The sequence below is a fragment of the Quercus robur genome, chromosome 11 (genome assembly GCF_932294415.1).
Source record: "Quercus robur chromosome 11, dhQueRobu3.1, whole genome shotgun sequence".
Taxonomy (NCBI): Eukaryota; Viridiplantae; Streptophyta; class Magnoliopsida; order Fagales; family Fagaceae; genus Quercus; species Quercus robur.
The window spans coordinates 56,062,275-56,089,487 of NC_065544.1; the positions used below are offsets into that span (position 1 = coordinate 56,062,275).

The following is a 27,213-nucleotide window of genomic DNA, read 5'->3' on the forward strand; positions in this document are numbered from 1 at the left end:
TACATCAATTGAAAACATTAAAAAGTGTAAATAAATTAAATTATGAATGTTTTTGTCAAAAACACTAAGAAATGTTATAACTCATTTGCTTTGAGGATTGTTTAAATTTAAGGTAAATTATAAAATTGATCTTTATCCTTTACATCATATTTCAATTTAGTCATTAACCTTTCAATTGTGTCAATTCAGTCCTTAACATTTTCAGTGTTATGTCAATTTCATAGTTGCTATTAACTCTAACCCTAACCCATATATAAGCATATAATTTAGGAATCTGCCACTTGTTGCTCTCATTCCCAATTCCCAAAACCCTAATCAAATTTAACTCTCCTTGCATCTCATCTCAACTCGATTTCTCATCTCATTTCAACCTTTCTTCTAAGAGAGACGATATTTTTCTTCGCCGAGTATGATGTCCATAGCTTTGGCTCTACCTACCATGGTCTCGACAAAAGAGAAATTGAGATTTATGCAATGAAGGCCCTATTCAAATTCTCGAGTGTAACAAGTTTTCCGAGATAGGTTGCGGCAATTATACGCTCGAGATAGGCAAAAAACATATTCCTCCACGTCTCATTCTAATTTCGGCAGAGCCATTTCCTATAACAACTTCATTTTCGGTGCTTCACTCCACTTTTAATGCCTCTACTTATAAGTTTGGCATACTAATTTAGCTGAGTTTCTAATCACAAACCAGACTTTGATTCGAATGATAGCTGAAATAACCCTCTTCTCCTCCCATCCCTTTTTTCATACAAAACAAACCGTTTTGGGCTTTTGGCTCAACAAAAAAACAACACTGGACCAAACCAAAACGGTGCGTTTAGGAACCTCAAATATGGATAAATTTAGATTTTCAATTGTCTAGAACGTTCAGCCATGCCATGAAAGCCATTTCAAAGCTCAAAAGCATAGCATCTGCATCACCTTCGCGTTCGCGTTCACTCTCTCTCGTCTCCATTGGTTCGCGCAATGTGCCAGCCTCCTCCTTCTCGTCTCTGCTCGATGAGTTCACCAACTTCTGCTATCAAAGAGACCTCCCACGAGCCATGAAGGCCATGGACGCTATGCAAAGACACGGCATCTGGGCCGATTCTATCACTTACTCCGAGCTCATCAAGTGTTGCTTGGCTCGCAGGGCTGTCAATGAGGCTAAGCTTGTTCATAACCATGTCTTCTCTAATGGGCACCAGCCAACAACCTTTCTTATCAACATTCTTCTCAACATGTACGTGAAATTTAACATCTTGAATCAAGCTCAGGAACTGTTCGACCAAATGCCTGAAAGAAACGTTGTTTCATGGACAACGATGATTTCAGCTTACACTAATGCTAAGCTCAATGCCAAGGCACTCAATTATTTGATACTGATGCTTAGAGAAGGTGTCATGCCTAATATGTTCACTTACTCTTCAGTTTTGAGAGCCTGTGATGGGTTATTAAGTCTCAAACAGCTGCATTGTAGTATTATCAAAGCTGGTTTAGAATCCGATGTCTTTGTTCGGAGTGCTCTTATTGATATATACTCAAAATTGGGTGAGTTGCAAAATGCACTAGGTGTTTTCAATGAGATGGTGACTGGAGATTTGGTTGTTTGGAATTCTATCGTAGGGGGATTTGCTCAAAACAGTGATGGTGATGAAGCTTTGAACCTGTATAAGAGAATGAAGAGAGCTGGTTTTCCACCTGATCAGTCGACACTAACTAGTGTCTTGAGAGCCTGTACTGGGTTAGCGCTTCTAGAATTGGGCAGACAGGTCCATGTTCATGTAATAAAGTTTGATCAAGATCTAATCCTTAACAATGCACTTCTGGATATGTATTGCAAGTGTGGCAGTTTGAAAGATGCAAACTTCGTGTTTACTAGGATGTTGGAGAAGGATGTAATCTCTTGGAGCACCATGATTGCAGGGTTAGCCCAAAACGGTTTCAGCCGAGAGGCACTTAACTTGTTTCAATCCATGAAAGATTATGGGGCAAAACCTAACTACATTACAATTCTTGGGGTTCTGTTTGCCTGTAGCCATGCTGGGCTTGTAGAAGATGGGTGGTACTACTTTCAATCGATGAAGAAACATTTTGGGATCGATCCAGGAAGAGAGCATTATGGTTGCATTATTGATCTACTTGGAAGGGCTGGGAAGCTTGATCAAGCAATTAAGTTAATTAATAAAATGGGATTTGAACCAGATGCTGTGACGTGGAGAGCTTTGCTGGGTGCATGCAGAGTTCACCGAAATGTGGATCTAGCTATATTTGCTGCCAAACAAATTTTAAAACTGGACCCTGAAGATGCAGGAACCTATATATTGTTATCTAATATATATGCCAATTCTCAAAGGTGGGATGAGGTTGCAGAAGTTAGGAGGACCATGAAAGCTAAAGGAGTCAGGAAAGAACCAGGGTGTAGCTGGATTGAAGTGAACAAAAAGATTCATGCTTTTATTTTAGGAGATAACTCACATCCACAAATAGATGAGATCAACAGTCACCTAAACCAGTTGATTCATAGATTGATGGGGCTGGGTTATGTTCCAGACACTAATTTTGTCTTGCAAGATCTTGAGGGTGAACAGAGCGAAGACTCACTTCGATACCACAGTGAGAAACTGGCAATTGCCTTTGGTATGATCAGCATGTCAAGGGGGAAGACTATCAGGATCAGGAAAAACATCCGGATTTGCGGTGACTGTCATATCTTTGCAAAACTGTTAACAAAGATGGAACAGCGGACTATAGTTATTAGAGATCCCATTCGGTACCATCATTTTCAGGATGGCGTATGCTCTTGTGGGGATTATTGGTAATAGAATATGAAGAGTATAGCTTTTGCTGCTTGCATCTGCTGGGTGCCAATAGAAGCGGGTGTAAAGAGACCAGAAAATAGCTCAGCTCCCAGGCAAACTGCATAATCAAGACAGTAATTTCGCAAAAGCTGCATAAGACCTTAAATCACAAATGTGAGAAACAATAAGCAGCACTGCAGCACAACGATATGATCACAATGAATTTTGGGAACAGAGGTGGACCGGCAACAATGCAGCTTACTAAAGCCGTGTTCAGGAGCAATCAGATGTACAACATATATTAATTTGATAAATTCTGTAGAATGATATGTTTTGTTCAATTCAATAGAAAGAATGCTAAATGCAATGTGAAATGAAATGCAATATGACAAATGTATACGATAATATATTGCACTAAAATTGCATTCATTTGCCAAAACATCGAGCGTGTAATGTTACCAATCAGTATTTTTGAGCATAAATGGTAGTCAAACTCTCTGCTTCTCTAATTATTAATGCATCACTGGGACATCTCAACTCCCATTATATTAAATGAAGCAGAAACTCATCAAATATTTTTGTTTTGACAATAGGGAACGACTCCCGCTGCTCCCTTACAACTCATCTTTGGAGCCTTCCTTTCTTGTATGCTCAACATAAGATGCATAAGCTTTGATTATTGACACATAGACATCAACTCCTTTCAAGTACTCATCTTGGTTTAGAAACTGCAATAGGATGGAAAATATGATAGTTACATGCTTGAATGTTGCATATTGAAAGATTAAAGAACCACCTTACATATGTAATCTATTGGTGATAAACTCAAGTGTGGCACATGCTCCACAGTCCGCACAGTATTGAAAATTAAAATCAAAAGAAGAAGACAAAAAGAACAAATCTCGAATACTCAAAACATGGTTTGCCTCGGTTCATGCAGATTTAAAGATGGAGTGCTCATACACACACACACACAAATATTAATATGACCATGAAACATTTTACATATATGCGAGCTGATTGAAAAGGAAGACCCATGGCCCATGTAAACATGCACTAAGCAAGTATTTTATATTCATACGATGAATAGGTAGATTGCATAAGAAACTCACCTCGTTATGATCATGGAGAAGGATAGGAGTGTTTGCCATAGGGGAGAAGCCAATGGCTGGAAAGCCTAGTTCCCGGAAGTAGCGAGAATCTGTTGCAGCAGGAAAGACCTCTGGTTTACCAAGTTTTCCATTAGCTTTTCTAACAGCTTCTTCTAGTAGGTCCCACCAGGGGTTAGAACTATCAGTCGCAGTGAGGACTGGCTTCCCAAACTTATCGTGCACATTAGCCTTCTGCTTGAACTGCCCAAGCTACAAATACATTTAGATAAACTGACATAGCTGTGCAATGGGGGGAAGGGGGGATACACAACAACAACAATCCCTAACTTCCTAAATTAATGACCCTCATTATCATGTTGATGTTGCGCACATTATATCATGCACCAAGAACCAGCAATCAAACGCAGTTCAGCATCTACAGAAGACCCATAAAAAGCACTGGTGAAAGCTTAAAATTCAAAATGTCTGCAAGTGTCCCACTTAAATACCATAGGTAACCAGAGTGGTTGTGTCTCTTATTTGATTGAAGCAACCATACACTACAGCATAAAACTCATTCTATGTTACAACTGACACCATATTTGTTTTGTTTAAATTCCACCCTTTGCAACCAATGATCCTTAATCCATATCCTAATTTTACAGAGAACATGTCAAAATATTCAGAAAAGATCCATGGTCGTTGCCTACCATATACTAAGTATCAAAATATTACTGTATTTTCTTCCCTTTCATTTTTCTGTTTTCCTTGAGATACCAATTATTTTGGATCTATTTTCGTGCAAGATTAAATAAATGATATGGATTCTCTTTAAGAGTTCACGCTTAATTTCTTACTTCTTTTTCTAAAGATCTTGTAACCAAAACAAATTCCAAAGAAGAAATGAAAATAGAAGACAAAGTAATCGGTCATATCCCGTAAACATAGTCTTAAATAATTTGTCATTTCCTACACTTTTATGCCAAAATTTATTTAAGCTTGCAAGTGATTACCAAAAACTATCTCTTTCTTCCCATACTAATATGGATCAGAACTATAAAGTTTTAATGAGTGAAGTACGACCTCAAATGTCATATTACGTGAGACAGGAGCCCATTCTTCAGCAATTCGTCTCTCCAAAGATTCTGGATCAGCAGTTGGTGGCACCCGAATATCAAAACCTGCTTGTGCTACAGATGGCTGCAAATTCATGACAAAACCCTGATAGACAAAAAGGGGGAAACTTGCATGTTTTAGATTGTAAATAAGATACATCACTGTCATGATGATAAGAGTAAGGGAAAACAAATATGTTCAACCAATATTCTAAACCATTTATATTACAGATAATTCCAACAATATTTTTTGTAAATTAGTGAGAATTAGGGTGTTTGTCAAATGAGGCTGGTGCCCTATGTCCTGAGGCTGACACCTCACCTTGGGCACATTCCATTTCCAAGGACTCAGGCTTATGGGTTAGGGTCTTCATGTAACACCTCCCATCATTATATATGTCCCAGATGTCACAAACTCACTGGTATTATGTAGTTTTGATCTCTAATGATGGGTGTGATTTCAACTCAACAGAGCTATGTAGTACCACACACAAGTGATATAATGCTCATAGAGCAAACAACTTTCACAAGTCCCACACAGGGAATATTTATGACGAAAATTGCCAACCAGAATATAGACAGTGGCAGTTGGATTCATATGTCAGTCAAGCATATTGCACAAGCAAGTTGTTTGCACACTTGAAACTCTCATGTAACCAAATGTTGGCCATGAATATTAACAAGAATTTTTAAGTCCTCACAATAATCCAAATTTTAAATAACATGAATTACCAATTAAACAACAAGAATTCTAACATACAGTGGGAGACGGCGTGCCGGCCTTCAAAAACACCATATTAATTGAAACAACCTCACCCTCGGCCTGCAAACCAGCCTTCACCAAATCAAACTGCGAATCCCGGAACCTTCTCACACTCTCAATGCTTTTGAATAGATTCTCCATAGCACTATTGTCATACAATTTTGCACCATGGCCTGGCTGTCCAGTAGCCTTAATCACTAGCCACCAGGGACTCCTCTCAGCATAAAACACCCTGTAATCCTCACTTGGGGAAGCCAACCCTGTTTCCAACATTACATTACGCCTTAACTAATTAACATGGTACAAACAAAGTAACAATCATCTACAGAAAAATCTTAAACACCACCAAGTACTAGAGCAAAATTGCGCAAAACTGAGGTACTATTCCTTACATTTTGTACGGACAAATGCAACAAAAGCAGAATCATCTTTTCTAAGGACAACTAAATTCAACCATGTGGTTCATCAATCAATGCAACCGCATGTTGAATTTAATTAAAGAACCTAAATTACAGCACCTAGAGAACTAAATTATTGTACCCTAATTAAATCATCTACAGGAAAATCTTAAACAACACCAAATACTAAATGAAACCAGACAAAACAAAGTACTATTCCTTTATGTGTTGTAACTTAGATTCCTCAATTGAATTCAACTACATGATTTTATTGGAAACTTCCGAAGAACATTTAAATCAACCATGTTATTCATTGGTCGATGTAACCACATAATTAAATTAGCACCTAAAGAACTGTACTTGATTTTTACCCAAATCAAATCACATATAGAAAAATCTTAAAAAGCCAAATGATTAAATTCATCATTCCCTAACCACGCTTTCGTGGCCACTTATATCTTATCATGATATCAGAACAGTTAGTCCTACTTTCAAACAACTGATAATTTATAAAAACTAAATAAATAAAAAAAACACCTTCGTCAAGTACAATCCCCAGGTTCATATTGGTGAAAACGTCGGAATCGACGAACTTTTCAACACCATCATGGCCACCAATCTCCTCGTCAGGTACAAAAGACAAGTAAACAGAGCGAAGTGGGTGAAAGCCAGAAGCCTTCAACTTTCGAATGGCCTCAAGGTATTGCATGCCAACACACTTCATATCCTGGGAGCCTCTGGCGTAAATATTACCCAGAGAATCGAGGTGGGCCCCGAAGGGTGGGTGGGACCACTTTTCATGCTCGACTGGAACGACGTCGGTGTGAGAGTTGAGGAGGATGGAAGGGAGGTTGGGATTGGAGCCTGGCCATTTGAGGAGGATGAAAGGCTTAGATTGGACGAACTCGAAGGTTTGGGCTTCGAGGGAGAGAGATTTGGCTTGAGAGAGAATGAATTGGGTTGATTCTCCGTAGTTGGGGGTTGGCTGAGCAGTGTTGATTTGAAGGTAGCGTAGGAATCTTGAGATGATTGATGATGATGATGATGGGTCTTCTAAATCTTCAGCGTTTGTTATTGTTATTGATGAAGAAAGGAACAAGAGTAGTAAAGATATGATGGTTCTGTAACTCAGCTCCATCTTTTTTTTGTAGTAGGAAGGACTAGGAGGGAGAAGTGTGAGACTTTTTGTTGAGTTTTGTCTCAGATATGAGTCAGATAATATCATATATATATCCTTTCTTTTTGTGGGATGAGTCCGGTGTCAGATACCACTTGCCACTTGGGTTCCGTACCTGAACAATTGCAAATGGGAACTGTGATGTGATCATGTGGTACATATATCTCTCCATTCAGAAAAAACAAAAGACTACAACTAAGAGCATCCACGGCAGTAGAGTTAAAAATTTAGCTTTTTAGCTCCACCAAAAGTTACTTTATCTATTTTACCTACACACATGCTGCAGCAGTGGATCTATTTTAGCTTTCAACACAATAAAATAATATAAACATCACAATAAAATAATATATCCACTACAATAAAATAATATATTCATTACAATAAACAACAATTACAACCATCCGCAACCGCCACCGCTACCGCTACCGCCGCTGCCATCGCTGCCGCCACCGCTACCGCTACCGCCGCCGCCACCACTGCCGCCACCAACTCTTCCACCACCACCGCAATCGCTACCCAAAAAATTTACTAACTGTGAACAGTGAATCTAAGAATACATAAAAAAAAAAAATTAATTTTTTTTTTCTCTCTCAATAAATATTAAAAAAAAAAAAAAACCCCTATTTCCTCAGTTCTATCATCGCTCTCTCTCTCTCTTCAGTCACCGGTCTCAACTCTCTCTCTTTCTCCCTCTCTCAGATCAGCTCTCTCTTTCTCCCTCTCTCATATCAGCTCTCTCAAACCTTGCTCTGTGTAGATCAACAATGGCTGAGCATGGTGGGTCCGTGGCGGTGTCCTGGCTCCGTGTAGATCGGCGGTGGCTGAGCATGGTGGGTCCGTAGAGGTGCTGTGGTTTGGGTTCGTGGATTTGGTCCGTGGAATGGGTCTAGGTCCGTGTAGATCGGTGGTGGTGGTGGTGGGTTTGCTCATCGGTGGGTTTTTTTTTTTTTTTTTGAGATGGGTTTGGTGATTGGTGGTAGTGGGTTGATGGTGTTGGTTTTGATTTTGGTTGTGTTGATGGTGGTGTGGGTTTAATGGGTTTTGGGGTTGCTTTGGTTGTTGTTGGTGGTGGTTCATGGTGGATTTATGGGTTTAGTGGTGGTGGATTTGTGGGTTTTTGGGTGTTGGAGGTGGTGGTGGTGTGTGTATGGTGTTGGAGAGAAGGAGGCACTACTTGAAGGTTTCATCCATGGAGGCCAGAGAGAGAGGGTTTGAGAATGTTCTAGCAGGAAGAAAGAAGAGATGGAGAGGGAGAGAGACACGGAGAGAGAAGAAAAGCAAGAAAGAATAAAAAATAGATAAAGTAGTGTGAATGTAAAATAAAAAATTAATTTTTTTTTTTGCTCCAAGCTACAGTGCACATCTATATATAGATGTGCACTGTAGCAATTCATCTAAATTTTTTAACTATGGCTCCACTGCTGTAAGCGTTTTTTTGTGTTTGTGGAGCTAAATTTTAGCAATATAGCATTATAGCTACACTGCTGTGAATGCTCTAATAAGGGCATCTCCACCGGTGGAGCTAAAATTATAGTTATTTGGTATCACATAAATTATTTTATTTATTGTACTTACTCATATGCTGTAGTAGTGAATCTATTTTAGTTTTTAACATAATAAAATAATATAAATATCGTAATAAAATAATATATTAACTACAATAAAAAACAATCACAACTACCCACAACTGCTACCGCTGCCACTACCGTTGCCGCCACCGACTCTTTCACTGCCACTGCAATCGCTACCGCTGCTACTACCACCACCATTACCGCCGCTGACTCTTTTGCTGCCCATGCCGCCGCCGCCACCGACTCTTCTGCCTCCTCCACCGCCACCGCCACATGATAGAATAATATATTCTCTATAATAAACAACAATCATAGCCACTACCACCACCACTGTCACTACCACCACCGTCATCGCAACCGCCACCATTAAAAAAAAAAAAATCTCACCAATATTAGATAATAATAACCTACCACTTTAAATTTATTGCAAAAATATTATGGTAACATTTCTTAATTTTAATTTCTTATTATTTTTTATTTTATTTTTCCCATTATCTTATTTTTTTTTCATCCAAATACACGTTTCTTTCTTCTCCTTTTTTTTTTCCTCTTTGTTTTTCTCCTCCACACACGTACTCCTCTTATCTCATCCACCCTCAGTCACACCATTTAACTTTCAACCATTTCTTATTTTTTATTGTTTTATCTTTTTGTTACTTTTTCTCCTCATCTCCTTCCCCATTTTTCAACCGTTCTCTCTTTATTTCTTTGTCCAACCAAGCTTCAGTTCTGCCCAGCCCAACTAAAGCAACACCACTAGGTCCACCACCACGCCTCTATCAACCTCGGGTTCATGGTTTTTTTTTTTTTTTTTGGTTCAAAGGAAAAAATTGGAGAAGAAACCATTTTGGCTGTGGGTTTTGCCGATGTTTGCTCTCTTTTTTTTCTTTTTTCTTTTTTCTGGTAGTGGTGGGTTTGATGAGTGTGGATATGGTTGGGTTTGTGACTAATGTGGTGGTGGTGGTGGTGGTGGGTGTTGCCGTGGTGGTGGAGGTGGTGATCGATATTGGTGGAGGTGGGTTTGATGAGTGTGGGTATAGTTGGATTTGTGACTGATGTGGTGGTGGGGGTGGTGGGGGTTGCCGTGGTCGAAGATGGGTCTGTGGCGGTGTGGGTCAGGGGGGCGGCGGCGTGAGAGGTCTGAAAGTTGAAAAAGAGAGTTGAGAGATTGTGAGAGTTTTGAGAAGAAAAGAAAAAGAAAAAAGGAAAATATAATATTTTAATCCGGCAGTGAGGAATATATATATATATATATTTTTTTTTAGCTCTCAGAAAAGGAATAATATTTTATAGATGTGTACTGTAGTAATGAAGCTAAAAAAAATTAGGTTTAGCTCCACTACTGTGTGGCTGTTTTTGGTGTTTTGATGGAACTATATAGCTATTTAACTCCACTACTGTGAATGCAAGCATGCATATATTAACAAGCGCGTGTGGTGCGTGTTAATGTTGTATTAATGTGTGTCATATTTGATAAAAAAAAATTGAACCAAAAAAAAAAAGATATAAAACTAATCTTACAATTTATTTTAATATTATTTTCTCTCTATAAAGCTGGTCTCACAATTTAAAAACTATAAAAATATGACATAAAGCTATAATAAGGTTGAAAAAAAAAAGTACAAAGGATTGCAGCCTGCAATTAACGGGCACCACACATCAATAATTAGGGGAGGAAAATTTGAACTTAGGTAAAGTATTAACTAATTGAGCTATTAGATTCTTAATCACCCTTTATATTATCGGCTTTTACTTTCTTTCTTTTTTTCAATACTATTATTCATTGATCCTTCCATCTACTTTAGTCAACTAAGCTCAAATTATGTTCCCAAAATGGTATAAGTTTATTTTCTTTTAACTTTTAGCTGTTACCAAAACCCAAATTACTTCAAGCAATATAATAACTAGCAAACCTATTAGTCAAAGATTCAACCAAGAATTGTATTACATAAATCGAACTTAGCTTGACTAATAAATCAAAGTGCAAGACACTTGAATTTTTGACAAGCTTGAGTAGGATATGAACTTTTCATTCTTCTTTACAAGTCAAACTCTATCATTCACTATTATTTGCTAACTAAGCTCAACTTAGAGTCATGCAAACTACCCTCTTGGGCAAGTAGTTCTAAGCATTGGCGGCTCCACATTAGAGTCAGGGTGGTCACAAGACCACCCTGGCCTGAAAAAAAAATAAAAATAAAAAAAAAAAAAAATTATTATATATAAATTTTATAATTTTATAATTTTTTTTAGGTCCAATTTATATTTATATATATTACTAAAAAGCTAAAGCGTGACATTTATTGCTACTGAGCTCCTGTTGCGCCACCTTATCGCCATGTCATTCGCCACATAATTATTATTTATTATTTATTATTTATTCCTTTTTTTTACCATATATATAAATAGATTATTAACTTTACATATTTATCTTTATATATATATATATATATATATATATATATATATTTCTTTTTAATTTCCAATTTTCCTATAATTTTTTTTTTTACATTCACTTATTTTTTAAATAATTAAACTTTCTTCAACCTTTCTTCTTCCTTTACCTTTTCATCTCCCCACTACCCTCTACTTTAATATTGCTATTCATCTTTCCCTTCATTTCCCTTTATTTGTCTTTTTTTATCCCTTCCCTCTTACAATAAATTTGTCACTTTTTCCCATTCTTTGCATAGTTTTCTCTCACAAAAAGGCTCTCTCTCCCTCTCTCTCAATGTTTTTGGTGTATTTTTATTTTTTATTGCATTTTCGCTTTAGGTTTGTAAGGTTGAATTTTATCAACCATCTTATTGGTTTTATTCCATACCAAATTTGCTTGTATTTTAGCAATTAGTAACCCTGTATTTAGGTGGGAATCATGTAAGGGTAGTGAGTGAGAGAGTGTGAAGAAATGCTCAAAATTATGCAAGGATGCAGAGACTCGCGACTGGGACTAGCGACTGCCAAGCCGCCAAAGCTGGCACATGTGCGAAGCATGCAAGGGAGCTGAAGAGTCATACCAGTTGTTGCACTACAGGACAAAAGTCTTAGGTTGGCCAAGCCATTAGCTTGCAACTTGAACTCACGACTCTGTCCAGTTGCGAGGCCAAGTCGCCAGACCACCCTGTTTGGGAAAAACTGACTTTTCGCATTCCTTTCTCACTCCACTATATATATAAACACTTATACCCATGAAATATATAGAGCTTCCAGAGAGAATTTTGAGAGAGAAACCCTAGAGAAAAATAAGATTGATTCATCCACAATCTTCACATAAAGACTTTACAAATTCCTCTACTCTCTTCCTCTCCATTGTTACATTCTTGAGATGTGCATTACCAAAACATTTTCTCACCGTACTCATATCTGTGAGAAGACCATTTGGTGCTTTGGGATGCAGTTAATAAGGGACCAATTTTATATTGTTGGTTGATGCTATGGTCAAGTAGCAGAATCCGGTAAGCTAAAGAAGAAATAGATTCTGCGTAACCTTGTTGGAGTAGGGGCTTGGAGGGCTTAGGTACATTGGGTAGATTAAGCTTGGAGGGTTTTCTGCTGTTCATGTATCCCAACTACATTCTTTAGTGGATTATTTACCGCTTGGAGGGTGGCGGAAAGGTTTTACGCCGAAGGTTTCGGTTTCCTCTTCGATAACAGATCGTTATGTTGTCCTTGTATTTACATCTCTCTTCCCTTAATCTTTGCCATTTAATTTCTGCTGTGGATGTGTTTTTACTTGGTTTAGATTGTTTATCAATTCTGTATTAAGTTTATGTTCATATTCCGCACATTAATCGTTTCACATTAACTCTGGATTCAACTCCTTCTTTGTGCTCATCTTGTTCATTATCAATTTTTAACATTATCAATTCTTGTTTGAGATTATTGTTATCACTTTTCATGCTTTTAAATTCATGTTTTAATTCATTTATCTCTTGTTTAACAATATTAATTTCATGTTGGAGATCATTAACAGTTAATTCTTTAGATCTCTTTTTATTAAATCTTTCCAAAGTTTCTTCAAAACTTATAGTTAATTTTAGCATTTTACCAGTTTCTTCTTTCATCAAATTTTTCTTAAACTTATCCAAATATTCTTTTTGTAATTCAGGATTTTGAATTTGATTTATCAGTTGAATTATTAATTTTTCATCTTCTTCACTTTTGGCGAGAGCATTAACAATTTTAATAACATTGCAATAAGAATCTCTACAATCAATTTTAATATTAGAAAAATCAGAAGAATCATCAGCAGATTGATAGCAAAAATCAGATAAAGAAGAAAAATCATCTTCCAAAGAATCAAACGAGTTGTTTGATTCAAGGATTCTGAATAATCCTTCTTGCCATTTATCATCAATACTTAACATGTTAAATTTGTTTTTTAACTTACCAGGTTTTTCCTTACTGTCTTTACTGAAGTGTCTAGATTTATTACAGTTAAAGCATTTACCTTTACCTGATCTTTACTTAACATATTATTTAAAAACATTTTTCTTCTTAGCATAGAAATCATTAGGTTTAACAAAGTTATTTCTGCATTTTTTATATTTTTTATGGCTTTTACCATGTTTTTTACTTTTTTGCCTGGAATGGGCAATAGGAGGCAAACCATATTATTCACAGAAATTTCTCATTTCATATTTAGCTTTCATTTTATTCTTTAATTGGTGTTTTAACAATTTTTCATCATTACACATACTGATACCAAGTTTTTTAATAGTACTGAAAATATCACCATAGGTTAAATTATCATAATCAATAGAATCATTTTTCCCCATTAACTCTCGTTTTACCTTATGAGCAAAGATAAGGGCAGACCGTCAATAAACTTTTCTTTCCAATAAGGCTTATGACAGTCTTTCCGAAGCATCACTCTGGAAGTAAAAACATCATGATACCATCTGTAATCAGACATAGTAGGACAACTCAAATTATTCAAATAATCAGAAACTCAAGATGAAATATTGGATGGAGTACCAACAAAATGCTTGAGAATAGTATAGATCAGGGTATTAGCACCATCAGGAATACCACGACCAACACTTTCATCAAAAATAGGCAAACCTTCATCATTCTTTTTAACAGCATGTTTAATAGACTCTCTGGATTCTTTAATGATATACGAATCACACCATCCACGAAGAGTAACAGAAAAACCAGTAACAAGTAAATTAACAATTTCAAGTTGATCAAGATCTTGGTTATTTTGATAAGCAACACCAACCATAGACATATGACTCATTTTATTAATGATTTCTTGTTCAGACAAACTATCGATATTCTATTCATAAAGCTTGTCAACAGAAACAGAAAACTGTGTTTGAAAAGATCTCTCTTCAAACTGCATATCAGGAGGAGTGGGTTTTGAATACCAGTTTCTTATAAAAGACATGAGTTTGGAGTTTCCATCAAATCTTTTAATTTCTGGTAAATCATCATCAAAGATTCATTTTGCAAAAACAAAAGAAACAATATTAGAATCTGTATTTTCTTCAGAAACAATTTCTTTTTTAGAAATAGTTCAAGCAGCTGGAGTACTTGTAGCGATTCGAGTAGCCGGAGTACTTGTAGAAATACCCTCAGTTTTAACTTTTAAACAAGAAAGTGTTTTTTCAACAATTTCAAGAGTCTTGGACTGTGAAGTTTTAAACATAACTTTTTCTCTCTGACTGGGTAAATCAATCAAAGGTTTCTCAGTTTTAACAGAAACAAATTTTTCAGAAACAGGTTTTTCAACAGTATTTTCTTCAATACGGTAAAGCTGTTGACCAATAATATGCAAGGATTGATTAGTAAAATTGTTTTGTTTAGTAAGACTAACAATAGGAGTTTAATCATCAGCAATTTTGAAAGGAGAGGCCTTCACTTCCTCTTTTGTCACTTAATCCTTCTTAGTAGTTATTAAAATTGTTTCAAGAGGAGGATGAGTAGACTTGACAAAAGTCTTATCAGCTTTAACAAAATTTGATTTTTTTTTATCACATTTAAATGTTGTATTGAAACTTCATCATTTGAAACATAACCGTTTTCAAGAAAATCAAAAAACAAAATATGTTTCTTTAATTGATTCATCTTTTCTAACCATTTTCTTTTAACATGGTCTTTTTCAGACTGAGCAAAATTATTTTGGAAATATTTTCTTTTGTTTCTGTTCTTTGCAAGCATAAATTCATCATACAAAGAAACCAAATCAACTTCAAAGCTTTCATCCAAAATAGTCAAAACTCTTAATTGATTTTGGTAAACAGGGTTTTCAATAGGAGGAAAATCAAAATCAAAAGGACAAAAAGATTTAGTGTCATCAGATTTAGTGTCATCTTCTTCTTCATTACCAGTTCTACTAAATGGAGAGGTAGTTTCAAGTTTAGTAGAGATATATGTGCCACATGATCACATCACAGTTCCCACTTGCCATTATTCAGGTTTGGAACTCAAGTGGTATTTGACACCTGACTCATCCCACAAAAAGAAAGGAATTTACCAATATAAAACTAAATCATGATTTGGTTCCTTTAGCTTGGCCCATTTTCATTTCTCACTCTTTTATTTATTTATATATATATACACACGTGCGTGTTTAAGGGGGAGAAAGTATATCATCTATATCATATTATATATGATAAAAATTGGGCCTAGACACCGTGACTACGCCACATGGCTTCACCAAATTGTAGAAATTTTAATAGATTTTTGAAAAATAAATATAATTCTTTATGCTCTTATCTTTTTCACCTATAATTTCTAAATTGATAAAAATTTTAATTTAAAATCACTTCTTTAGATAAAGTTTGATAGACACAAAAACTCAATAATTTAATATCAACTTAACTTCTTCTCATCCATTAAGGAAAAATATATATATATATATATATATATATATATATTGTTCTTATCTTCTTAAATTGCAGGATTTTTATTTTTTAGATTTTAAAAAAATAGATATAATTTTTTTTTTCTCATCTTCTTCTCCTATAATTTTTTTTTTTTTTTTAATTTTAGCTTCACACTTTCATAAATTTTTACTACACGTAAAAAAATTGAAGAATTTTGTATAGATTTTAAAAATTGCAATATTTTGGATAAAACAGAAGTTTAGTTATTATTATCAACTTAAACTCTAATCCTTAATCAATTTTTAGGATGTACACGAAATCTTAATCAATCATTGAATGTTTATCAATTTTATTTAAATTACCATTCATTTGTAGTTTTGTACTTTAATTCAATAAAATAAAAATGTCTATCCTTATCAGTACTTTCCTTTTTTATACTAATATGAAATTCTATCCATATTTATCCAATAAAAATGATCAAAGGAGATTTAGTTTAAGTATAAATCATCTAAATTGAAAATTTATCAGATTAAGAAGTTACCTCCGTATAAAAGCAAAGATTTAAAATCTTATCTCACTCTAAAATACAATACAAGTATTATTTTGCTTAGCCGTGTTTGTCTCTTTACTTTTTGTTTTTTTTTTTTTGGCATTAACAATGTTGGTGTGGTAATACTTTTCATGAATACTTATTTTTTATGTTGCAACTTTCATAATAGAAAAGTGCTACATTTCTCCTCTCTGCCCTACATACAACCTTGCAGATAATTTTTTTTTTCTTTCATTAAATTGAATAAATTTTGTGTATTTGTTGCCTTTTTATTATATATAATATGATTTTTATCAACAAGTTTTATAGATAGGCTGAAATTCTATGTTTGATCACACCTTTTAGTGTTTTATTTTAGAAGTCAATATAGTAAATAATATATTTGTATTTTTAATTTCTTATTAAATGATTATTTGTTGTTAACATCAATATTTTATAATTGATTTAATTTGTTATGACTTTTGTTTGGTGCTTTGTTCTATGTAATTTATATTCTTTAATTAAAAGCAAAATTTTTTGTCAAACATGAAATTGGATACGAGAGAATCTATCCGTCCAAATTTCTATGTAAGTCTATCTTTACTTAACTCCCGTTTTTTTTTTTTTTTAAGCTCAAAATTTTGGATATTTTCTCATTAATGAATAGAGGTTTTGACTTCTTTTTTTTCAACCGCTTCAGTTATTGAATTCATTATTTCTTTCATGTGTAATACTAATATCTGTGTTTTCTTTTTTATGATAAAAAAATAATATATGTGATCATAAAGGCTAAAACACAATACAATTACAAACATTACTTTAAGTTAGGATGTTATATTTATTTATTAGTAAGTTGGAATGTTACATTAAGTTAGAGTATTATATTTTTATTTATTATTAATTTAGAATATTACATGTAGGGACACGATTCTCAAACGGCCCAACAATGACGTTGGGCTCGCACGTGAAGGATCCCTCACAATAAGATTTGTAGAGAGTGGGCTTGAAAGGCTAGCGTTTGGTCACGGGGCGTTGGTCCAAACCGGACTTTAAGGAAACTCAGATAAGAAAAAGCTTCAGCCTGGATATCCAAGTCCTACAGCTTTATAACTTGAGGGATTGGACTCCTCGGATCATGTCCGAGGAGCACTAATGTCTTTCTCCGGTTACCCGGCGGTGGGTTTCTCATGGTGGTGTACGTATATTGTCCGGGCATTTTCATCCCTGGAGTTTTTCCCAGGAAGTGAGATGGGGCTCCTTTCTGATTAGTTTATCTTCTCTTTTATACTAGCTTACGTTTGCTGTCCCTCGTCCACGTGTAGGGTCAACTTTTCCAGGACTGATATTTGTCCCGTCAGTCTAATCCCGGAATTGTTGGGGATGGTTAATAAAGCCTAAGAATCAGGTTCTGTCAGGTGTAGAGTCTTATCAGTGAAGGGTATTAAGGACAACTTCCCTGAGATATTTTCTGATCCTTAAAGTTTGCTTGTATACCACTTTCATCAATGAGACTTTGGGTCTACCGAGGACTAAGCTATCCTCGGCTGTATCTCCGGGCCATTTTGTGCCTCTTATTTTGAGCTTGGGCCATGACCTTCTTCGGCTTGGGCCTGTGGACTCCCCATGAGCAAGCGGGCCGGGCCCATAAATTATTGGGCCCCACATTACATATGGATACATATGCTGGTTAAGGGTTAATATAACTTATAACCATTTGAATGAAATCAACACTAAAACAAATGATTTAAATATTAAAATAAGAAATAAAAATTAAATTTCTTTTAAGGGTACCAGTGCAATTTATTATTCAATCTTATATTTTAAATTAATTCTTTTTTCATTTTATTTATTATTAAATTTAATTATATTGTCAAAATATTTTTTATTAAACCGTGCATCGCACGGGTATAATACTAGTCTATATATATATATATATATATAAAACCGAAACTTTTGAAACTCCCACAATTTTCCACGTCAGCACAATATTTAAATTAAATTAAATTTACCACCTCATCACTGTTTTCTTTTTCCAATATATATATAAAACCGAAACTTTTGAAACTCCCACAATTTTCCACGTCAGCATAATATTTAAATTAAATTAAATTTTCTACCTCATCACTGTTTTCTTTTTCCAATGCAAATTAGATTTCTAGCCAAATAAGGACACTCTCCCACCGCCTCTACACTCTCCTATTTAAGAATTGCTTGCATAGAAAACCTAAGCCCCAAAAACTATTCGCGAAGAAGATGATGTTTGAGGACCCTTACCACAAAGTGAAAATTGAAACTGACATCATTTTATAAAGATTGGTCAATATCTTATATTTATATGAATGGCCGTTGGTCACCACTATTTTTTTATTATTTTTATTTTAAATTCTTTTTATTTTAGATTTTATGATTAGATCTGCTATCATCTTCTTTTGCTGCAACACAATTTTCTCCTTAAAACTTATTTTTCTTCAAGATTTTTTTTAAGGGCGGCTCATGCTTCACAATTCACATATTCCATTTATGTATTGGACTCCTCTCCTTCTTCAGTCAATGCATCAAGGTTAGGGTTATTTGATTTGTTCAATAAAAATTATAAATTTGTTGCTTTTTCTTATAAGTATGTCAATTGTTGTTTTGTTTATTTAATTGCTGGGCCTGATTCTTTTAATTAAATCTTCAAATTTTTTTAACCTTTTAAAAGTTTTAATATTTTGAATTTTAACATTTAAAAGGTAACTCATATTTCTCTAATATTTCTATGTTGTGTAGACATATTTTTTTTGTTTATTATATTTCTCCATTGTGTAGTCACATAATTTTTGTTTTGTTTTAATAAATTCTTGGCTCAAAATCTTCTAATTGTTTGGTTTACATATGAATTTTTAAGTTCATTTTTTGCAATACATTTAATTGTCTGGCCAATTTCAATAGTAAAAAAGCTATAATCATGGATTCCCTTCTTTCTATTGCATTTCTCTATTGCGTAATTATATATATATATATATATATATATATATATATATCTCTATTGTTTTATTTCAATACTTTTGAAGCTTTGAATCTTCTGATTTTTTTTAAAAAATTTTTTTTTTGGCCTTTTGGAAGTTTTAACATCATAACTTTTGGGTTTTATTTTTTATATTATCAGAAATTATCTAGAAGATTTCAATGCATATCCATGGATTATTCTTTTTGAGGGTAACCCATCTTTATCTTATATTTCTATTCCTAACTTTTTCTTCCTATATTTTTTCTTTAATTGTCCGTGTTTACGTCTCCTTTGTTTTTCTTATTTTTACTTTCATAGCGTATGTACATGTGTTCTTTGAGTCTTTCTTTATGATTTTTGTGTGAGTATGTGTCATCGTATCTGGGTACTTAGGCAAAATCTATAAAGACTAAAGATGGTTCCTTTTTTTTTTTGGTAATGAATCCTGTGTTTTTCATGACTTTAGTGAGTCATATTCTTAATGATCGAAATGGTTTTATTTGACGTGGATTTTGTTCATATTGGTTTCAAAGTTTCCTTCTTGGCTTATATTATAGATTGTAATATATTTATTTATCAAACTGTTTAGTTGAGTTTGTTTTCGAAATTGTTTTCAGTATTGGACATTTTCTTGAAGCATGTTGGTATCGTATATTAAAATACTGTTAAGTTGATGATAATAATAATAATAATAATAATGATATAATTTAATAAATGTCTGAAACGTATAGCTGTTAACAAATGTTTTAGCTATATGATTTTGTTTTACAAATTCAATTTTGGTGTTGTAGTAAAATAAACAAAGATTAAATTATATATTGTACTCGATACATTTCCCGTGCATCGCACGGATTAACGACTAGTATATATATAAAACCAAAACCTTTAAAGCTCCCACAATTTTCCACGTCATCACTATTTTCTTTTTCTTTTTATTTTAGGTTTGATATCCTATATATTTATTATTTTTCTTCAAAGTGTAATTATCTTATCAAGTGTTACAATAGTTTAGTTTAAGTAAAACTCTATCAAATATATGTTTCAAGAGCTTGAAATTCTACTTCAACTAAAATTCTATAAGGACTCACGTTTACAATTTTTCACACCCATAATTACACAGCTTCTGCAAGAGTAATTTAGATCACATAAACAAATTGAAATACACCTTTCCCCCCTTGGTTCCTTATTTAATCCAAATTCATTATTCACCACCACACACTGAAATTTTAGAACTTAAATCGAAACAAAAAAAAAAAAAAAATCTAAAACCCACAAACCCAAATCCTTAAACAAAGTTTGTTAGAGAAAATTTCTCAAAACCAAATGGCTCTCGTTGTTACTTCTTCTTCATCTACTGTAATTTCTAAAGATACTTTCTTTTCATAGTTTGAATGGAATTGTTGTTTTTTTTTAAGGATGTTTGGTTGTTCTAATGATGATAGTTTGGCTTTTTAGATAAACTCAATAAATTTATTTATAGTCTTTTATATTGTCGAAGTATTTATTCGTTATTTAGTATGTTTTCACATTTTAATATTTGATGAATTTTCTATGTTTGTGTTTTGCAATTCATATTGTTCAACAATGTATTGTTATGTGGTAATCAACATAGTTGCATGTTTGACTTCTAGCCAAATACAATAACACACTCCCACCATTCACTACTTCTTTTCTTAGTCTCTTCATATGCCGCATGTCCTCATCCTCTTTGCTCACATTGGCAAAGTATTGCATTGATTTGGTTTTTGGAGTAGCTTCAAAACTTGGGTTTTGGATTTATTTTGTCCAAAAGGTAGGTAAGTTTTTTATCAAGTTTAATGTTAACAAAATTAAAGAACTCACAATCTGGAAAAAATAAATAAAAATATATAAAAAATAAAAAAAATAGAAAAGTGACTGTATTAGATTTTTTTTTTTTTTTTTTTTTGTATGTTTGAAGTCATAACCACAGACTAGCGAAAATGTTGTGAGCCACGCTAATATATGTTATGTGGAACCAATAAAATGAAAGAAAAAGAATTTTCTAAACCTTTATTTTGAATAAAATTACTTATTTTCATTCAATTTCAATCATTTTCAAGTCATACCTTTTTTTAAGGCAAGTCATAAACCTTTAAGCAAAATAAATATTTTTAATTTTTGCTCCAAAAAAATAATACCTATTTTTATTTTTTATTTTACTTACCCTGTGCATCGCACAGGTTAGCGACTAGTATTTCGGTAATACCAACTCAGCATCTATTTTGGTATTTTCTACCCAATAAATGAATGACACTTGTTTAAAAAAACCACATCAGACTACTCCAATAAATAATTAATTTATCTTCCCAATAGTATAGAAGATTGTAATTAATTTATTGGAATAGTCTGATATGGTTTTTTGAAACAAGTGTCACTCATTTATTAGGTAGAAAATACCAAAACAAATGCTGAATTGATATTATCGAAACATATTATACTTTCTCGTTTGAGGGGAGAATGTTAACAAGCAACGCATGGTTCATTGTTAATGTTGCATTGGTTCCATTTGATAAAAAAATTGAACCAAAGAAAAAAAAGAAAAAGACAAAACTAACTGCGATAAAGCTAAAAAAAAAATACAAAAGCTATGGTTAACAGGCACCATGTGTGCGTGCATGTACACACACATCAATAATTAGGGGAGGGAAATTTGAACCCTATGCAATGTATTAACTAATTGAGATATTAGTTTTTACGCTTTTTAAAAAAAAAATCAATACTACTATTCATTTATCCTTATATCTTCTTTAGTCAACTAATCTCAAATTATGTTCCCAAAATGGTATAAGTTTATTTTCTTTTAGCTTTCAGCTTTTACCCAAAACCCAAATTACTTAAAGCAATTAGAGTCTCCAATCAATATCTATATGTTGTAGGCGAGTAACACCGTATAATCTACATTGATACAAATATGGGATGGTACGCTCGCTTAACTGTCGGAGGGTGCAAACGATTGGGGTCGCACTCGTAAGGTGGAAACCTGAATTTAAAAAAAAAAAATACATATTCAATGTTATATTGCTAATGTTTAAATTATTTTCATGTAAATTGAATAATTGTAGATATTATTAGGACATTAATAAATTTGGATCTTGCAACGTACATTGCCTTCCATTGCGTCATTGGAGATGTGATATTGTTGTTGCTCCATTTCAAATATATACTACAATAAAATTGAAAGAAAATAATTAGTATTAACTATAATTGAGATGCTTACCACAATTGTGATGCCAACTAAAAGAGTGAGAATTATAAAGTGATACTTACAAAAAAAAAAAAAAAAAAAAAAAAAAAAAAAAAAAACACACACACACAATCAGATAACCATAAAAAATAATTCATTAATCTAAAATTTGAATAACAACAACAACAACAATAATCATAATCATTGGCATACAAATAATATTAACTGCAATTACAACAATACATAATATTTTACAATGTATTAGCTTCTAATATATATAAAGCACATGTTTATACAATAATAATAAATCTGTTAATTTCTAGACTTATAAATTAATAAGCAAAACAAAAAAACTTACATTAACAAAAAACTTATAATCTTTAGTTGTGGCACACTGAAGCAAAGTAAAAGAGTAACTTTGCAACCTGAGGAACTGTGATGAGAGGCAATTCTAATTCTTCAGCAACTTATCTTGCCTTGCACTTGCCTTGCCTTACACTTCCCTTATCTTTTATTACCATGTAAGGTAAGGCAAGTTATCTCATCTGATTTTTATTTTCTGTAGGAAATATATTTTGCTACGCCTAAATCTCCAACATGATTCTTTTTTGTCTTTTTATTCTTCAGTTGGTAATAAAAAGTCCTGCAGAGAATAAAAATAAGATGAGATGAGGAATTAAGGTGATTGGTTGATTGAATCTTTGCTTTTTTTTTTGTTTACAGTGTGCACATCAATCATTTTTTTTCTTCCGTATTGTAAGAATATTTGTACTTTCTTTGCTTTTTTTGGTTTACAATATCAATAATTTTTTCTTTTCTATTGTAAGAATTTATATACTTTCTTTGTTTTTTTTGTTTACAACATGCACATCAGTCATTTTTTTCTTCTATAAGAATCTATGTATTTTTTTTTTTTTGTTTACAATATGCACTTTAGAATAAGAATCAATATACCAGAGAGTGTACTTGAATCTATCCTTATCTATTTCTAGAAGAAGATGACAAACCAAACTGATTCAATCAAAAAAATACTGAAAGAATAATATGCTTACTTTTTTTATATCTCTCTCCTCTATTGGCAATGGGAACAATTTTTTTTTCTCCTATTTCGACAATGCCATTACCACAAATCCATTCCACAATTTTTACAACAAATTTGAACTAATAATATCTAATTACCTGTGATTTATTGCGAAAATATTATAAAAATATTGTGAACGTAACACTTTTTTTTTTAATTTCTCCCCAGATTTTGGCAACCACTTTTTTTATAAAAAAAAATTTCACCTATTTCGGCCATAGCATTGCCACAATTACCCAAAAAAAAAAATTTCACCTATTTCGGTAATATCATTGCTACAATTCTTTTTTTTTTCCTCACATTTTTGACGATGGCATTGCCACAATTACCAAAAAAAAAAAAAAAAATCATCTATTTCAGCTATACCATTGCCTAAATAGGTGAAAAAAAATTTCCACCTATTTCAGTAATCCCATTGCCATAATTCTATTCTTTTTTTTTTTTTTTTTTTTTTTAAAATGATAGGTATACACAATTTTTACAATATTTTTACAATAAAATTTAAGTGACAGGTTGTTATTATTACATAAAAAAAGTAATCTCAGTGTTAAAATCAAATTTGAACCAATAATAACTAATCACCTGTGATTTGTTGTGAAAATATTATAAAAATATTGTGAACATAATACTTTTTTTTTAAAATTACTTCCCAAATTTCGGCAACAACAATTTTTTTTCCCCTCCCATTTTCGGCCACAATCACCAAAAAAAAAAAAAAATCTTTTTTTTCCTATTTCAGCAATGGCATTGCCGTAATTGCTTTTTTTTTTTTTTTTAGCACTCCACACTCGGACACACAGGACACAGGACTCCGACAGGGAATTTCAGTGGAGGAATTTCGGTAACAGCGTGGCCAAAATTCAAAATCTTTCTTTTTCCAACTTTCTCTCTCTCTCTCTCTCTCTCTCTCCTACTTTTCTTGAATTTTGGCAATACTGTTACCGAAATTCTCTCTTTTCTCAATTAACCAATTAAATTCAAACAGTAACTATAACGTAAATAAATTTCGAATTTACCAATATTAAGCCAAAAGACTCATATCTAATAGTATAAATATGCAGTATAAATAAGCTAAATTGTAAAAATAAATTGTCTCTACCAGCTAATGTCAAAGGCAACCTTATTACCCACATCCTTTGGTACCAAAACAAAATTGAAGATAAAATCATAGAATCAAAAAATACGAAGACGAAAAAAAAAAAAAAAATAGAACGAATAATATAGACTAAAGCCTAAGAAGTGAAGGAAATTTTAAACTGAAAAATTACCTTCTTTCCAAATCCTTCCATTCCAAAATAAACGTGTTCTCTTCCAACTTCCACCAAATATAACACGTTGGCTTAGGAGTAAACATTCTTTATTCCACCCCCTCCCAAACTTGAACCACCAGTCTTGGATCTTTATTGCCCAATCCTTCAAAAAATAAAAGTTTAAGCAAGCACTAATTAGCTAAATACTAAGTGCAATATGAAACTCCAATAATCAAAACCTTTATAACTAAAATATTAATACAAATTTAACATGATTTTTGATGACGAAAAACAAGTTTAAAAATTTCGTAAACTTTTGAAGTAAGAGCAAGGAACTTTCTTATGCAGAATCTAAAGGGAAAGCATCAAAAATTAATAAAACTTTGGGTTAAACAATAATACACATGCTTAATCCCAAAAACAAACCGAATAATAGATTCTATCTAAACAAACACTAAATATAGATCCGACAAAAATTGAAGCTTTTGGGTGGTAAAATTCTAGTGCATCATGGTGATGAAAACAACAAAAACATAAAGAAACGGCCCACAGATGAGTAACTTTTCGAGCGTTGAAAAGGCTTTACCTTTCTTCTTATTGCACAATCGAGCCTCACACATATTAAGTCTCTTCCTTCTCTTTGAGGTTATTGGGGTGTGGAAGATGAAAAAGTGTTAAAAGGAGTATATAAAGAGAGTCAAGGGTCCGTGGTAGAGTTTATTTTGCTAAAAACTGATATAACATAACAAAATAATTTTTAAATGAATAAATAGTTTCATAAGATTTTTTTTTTTCTTTGGAATAAAAATTCTAGTGCATTATGGTGATGAAATCAACAAAAACATAAAGAAACGGCCCACAGATGAGTACCTTATCGAGCGTTGAAAAGGCTTTACCTTCCTTCATATTGCACAATCGATTTCGAGCCTCACACATATTTTAGCCTCTTCTTCTCTTTGAGGTTATTGGGGTGTGGAAGATGAGAAAGTGTTGAGGAGTATATAAAGAGAGGTGAGAGTCTGTTTTGATGCGGTTTATTTTCATTGAAAACTAAAATCTGAAAATTGCATTACAAAATAATTTTTAATCGATAAATAGTATTATACGACTTATTTTTAATATTTTTTCTAAATAAAATGGTGGTAGATTCTATATAAACAGTACATAAATAATATATAATGTCTCTTATAAGGGAGTCTTTTGGGTTAATATTGCAAAAACTGAAATTAATTTGCGTTATAGGTACTATTGAAACTTATTTGGGATTTTGAGGAGAGGGACTGAATTTCGGTATCACCATTGCCGAAATTCAACCAAAAGTATGAGAGAGAAGATGTAAAAGGACGAAAGAGAAAATGTTGAATTTCGACAACGTGGATACCGAAATTCCTCTGCCCAGTTCTGCTGCCCGAACCCTCTCTCCTGTGTGGAGTGCCCAGGGAAAAAAATAAAAGGCAATTGCGGTAATGCAATTGCCGAAATAGGGGAGAAAAAGAATTTTTTTTTTTTGGTAATTGTGGCCATGGCAATGCCAAAAATGAAAAAAAAAAGTGTTTCCAAAATATCTGAAAGAGTAAAAAAAATGTAATGTCCACAATATTTTTACAATAACTTACATGTAATTAATTATTATTAGTTAAAAAAATTTGTGGCAAAGTAATTGTGGCAATAGGATTGCCGAAAATGTGAAAAAAAAAAAAAAAAAAAAAAAAAAAGAGAATTGTGGCAATGGGATTGCCGAAAATGTGAGGAAAAGAAAAAAAAAAAAGAATTGTGGCAATGGGATTGCCGAAAATGTGAGGAAAAAAAAAAAAAAGATAATTGTGGCAATGGGATTGCCGAAAATGTGAGGAAAAGAAAAAAAAAAAAAAAGAATTGTGGCAATGGGATGGCCGAAAATGTGAGGAAAAAAAAAAAAAGATAATTGTGGCAATGGGATTGCCGAAAATGTGAGGAAAAGAAAAAAAAAAGTGATTCCAAAATATCTAAAAGAGTAAAAAAAAGTGTAATGTCCACAATATTTTTACAACATTTTCACAATAAATCACATGTAATTAATTATTATTAGTTAAAAAAATTTGTGGCAAAGTAAATGTGGCAATAGGATTGCCGAAAATGTGAAAAAAAAAAAAAAAAAAAATTTGTGGCAATGGGATTGCCGAAAATGTGAGGAAAAGAAAAAAAAAAAAAAAAAAAAAAAGAATTGTGGCAATGGGATTGCCGAAAATGTGAGGAAAAAAAAAAAAAAAAAGATAATTGTGGCAATGGGATTGCCGAAAATGTGAGGAAAAGAAAAAAAAAAAAAGTGGTTCCAAAATATCTGAAAGAGTAAAAAAAAGTGTAATGTCCACAATATTTTCACAATAAATCACATGTAATTAATTATTATTAGTTAAAAAAATTTATGGCAAAGTAATTGTGACAA

At 32.9% G+C, this 27,213-nt stretch overlaps 3 protein-coding genes across 5 annotated transcripts in view; 1 reads left to right on the forward strand and 2 right to left on the reverse strand.

Moving 5' to 3' along the window:
- The first annotated feature begins 660 nt into the window (after nucleotides 1-660).
- LOC126705767 (pentatricopeptide repeat-containing protein At2g03880, mitochondrial) lies at nucleotides 661-3,273 on the forward strand. Its single transcript, XM_050404962.1, has one exon. The coding sequence runs from the start codon at nucleotides 885-887 to the stop codon at nucleotides 2,805-2,807; it is 1,923 nt and encodes a 640-aa protein (XP_050260919.1). The 5' UTR covers nucleotides 661-884; the 3' UTR covers nucleotides 2,808-3,273.
- LOC126705768 (uncharacterized) overlaps nucleotides 3,184-27,213 on the reverse strand; it is a 43,126-nt gene continuing 19,096 nt past the window's right edge. Inside the window, exons 2-6 of one of the 3 annotated variants that reach the window (XM_050404965.1) lie at nucleotides 6,691-6,946; nucleotides 5,753-6,015; nucleotides 4,961-5,098; nucleotides 3,899-4,147; nucleotides 3,184-3,514 (exon numbers count right to left, since the gene is read on the reverse strand). In XM_050404965.1, the coding sequence (XP_050260922.1) occupies nucleotides 3,401-3,514; nucleotides 3,899-4,147; nucleotides 4,961-5,098; nucleotides 5,753-6,015; nucleotides 6,691-6,877 (951 nt within the window). In that variant the 5' untranslated portion in view covers nucleotides 6,878-6,946 and the 3' untranslated portion in view covers nucleotides 3,184-3,400. Of the gene's footprint in view, nucleotides 3,515-3,898; nucleotides 4,148-4,960; nucleotides 5,099-5,752; nucleotides 6,016-6,690; nucleotides 7,373-27,213 lie in introns of those variants that run through there. The other 2 variants (XM_050404963.1, XM_050404964.1) reach the window with 2 other exon arrangements.
- On the reverse strand, nucleotides 7,722-9,253 carry LOC126705283 (putative glycine-rich cell wall structural protein 1). The gene is made up of 2 exons (XM_050404172.1): nucleotides 9,012-9,253; nucleotides 7,722-7,842 (listed from the first exon to the last, which is right to left on the reverse strand). Exons 1-2 carry the CDS (start codon nucleotides 9,251-9,253, stop codon nucleotides 7,722-7,724), a joined length of 363 nt encoding a protein of 120 aa, XP_050260129.1.

Excerpts from the sequence above, each read along its gene's own strand:
- LOC126705767 (XM_050404962.1), top strand. The coding sequence starts at position 885 with ATGAAAGCCATTTCAAAGCTCAAAAGCATAGCATCTGCATCACCTTCG.
- LOC126705283 (XM_050404172.1), bottom strand. The coding sequence starts at position 9,253 with ATGACGGTGGTGGTAGTGACAGTGGTGGTGGTAGTGGCTATGATTGTT. Across the intron at positions 7,843-9,011 it reads GGCAGCGGTAGCAGTTGTGG|CGATTGCGGTGGTGGTGGAA; the intron begins GTAGTTGTGATT and ends TTTTTTGGGTAG.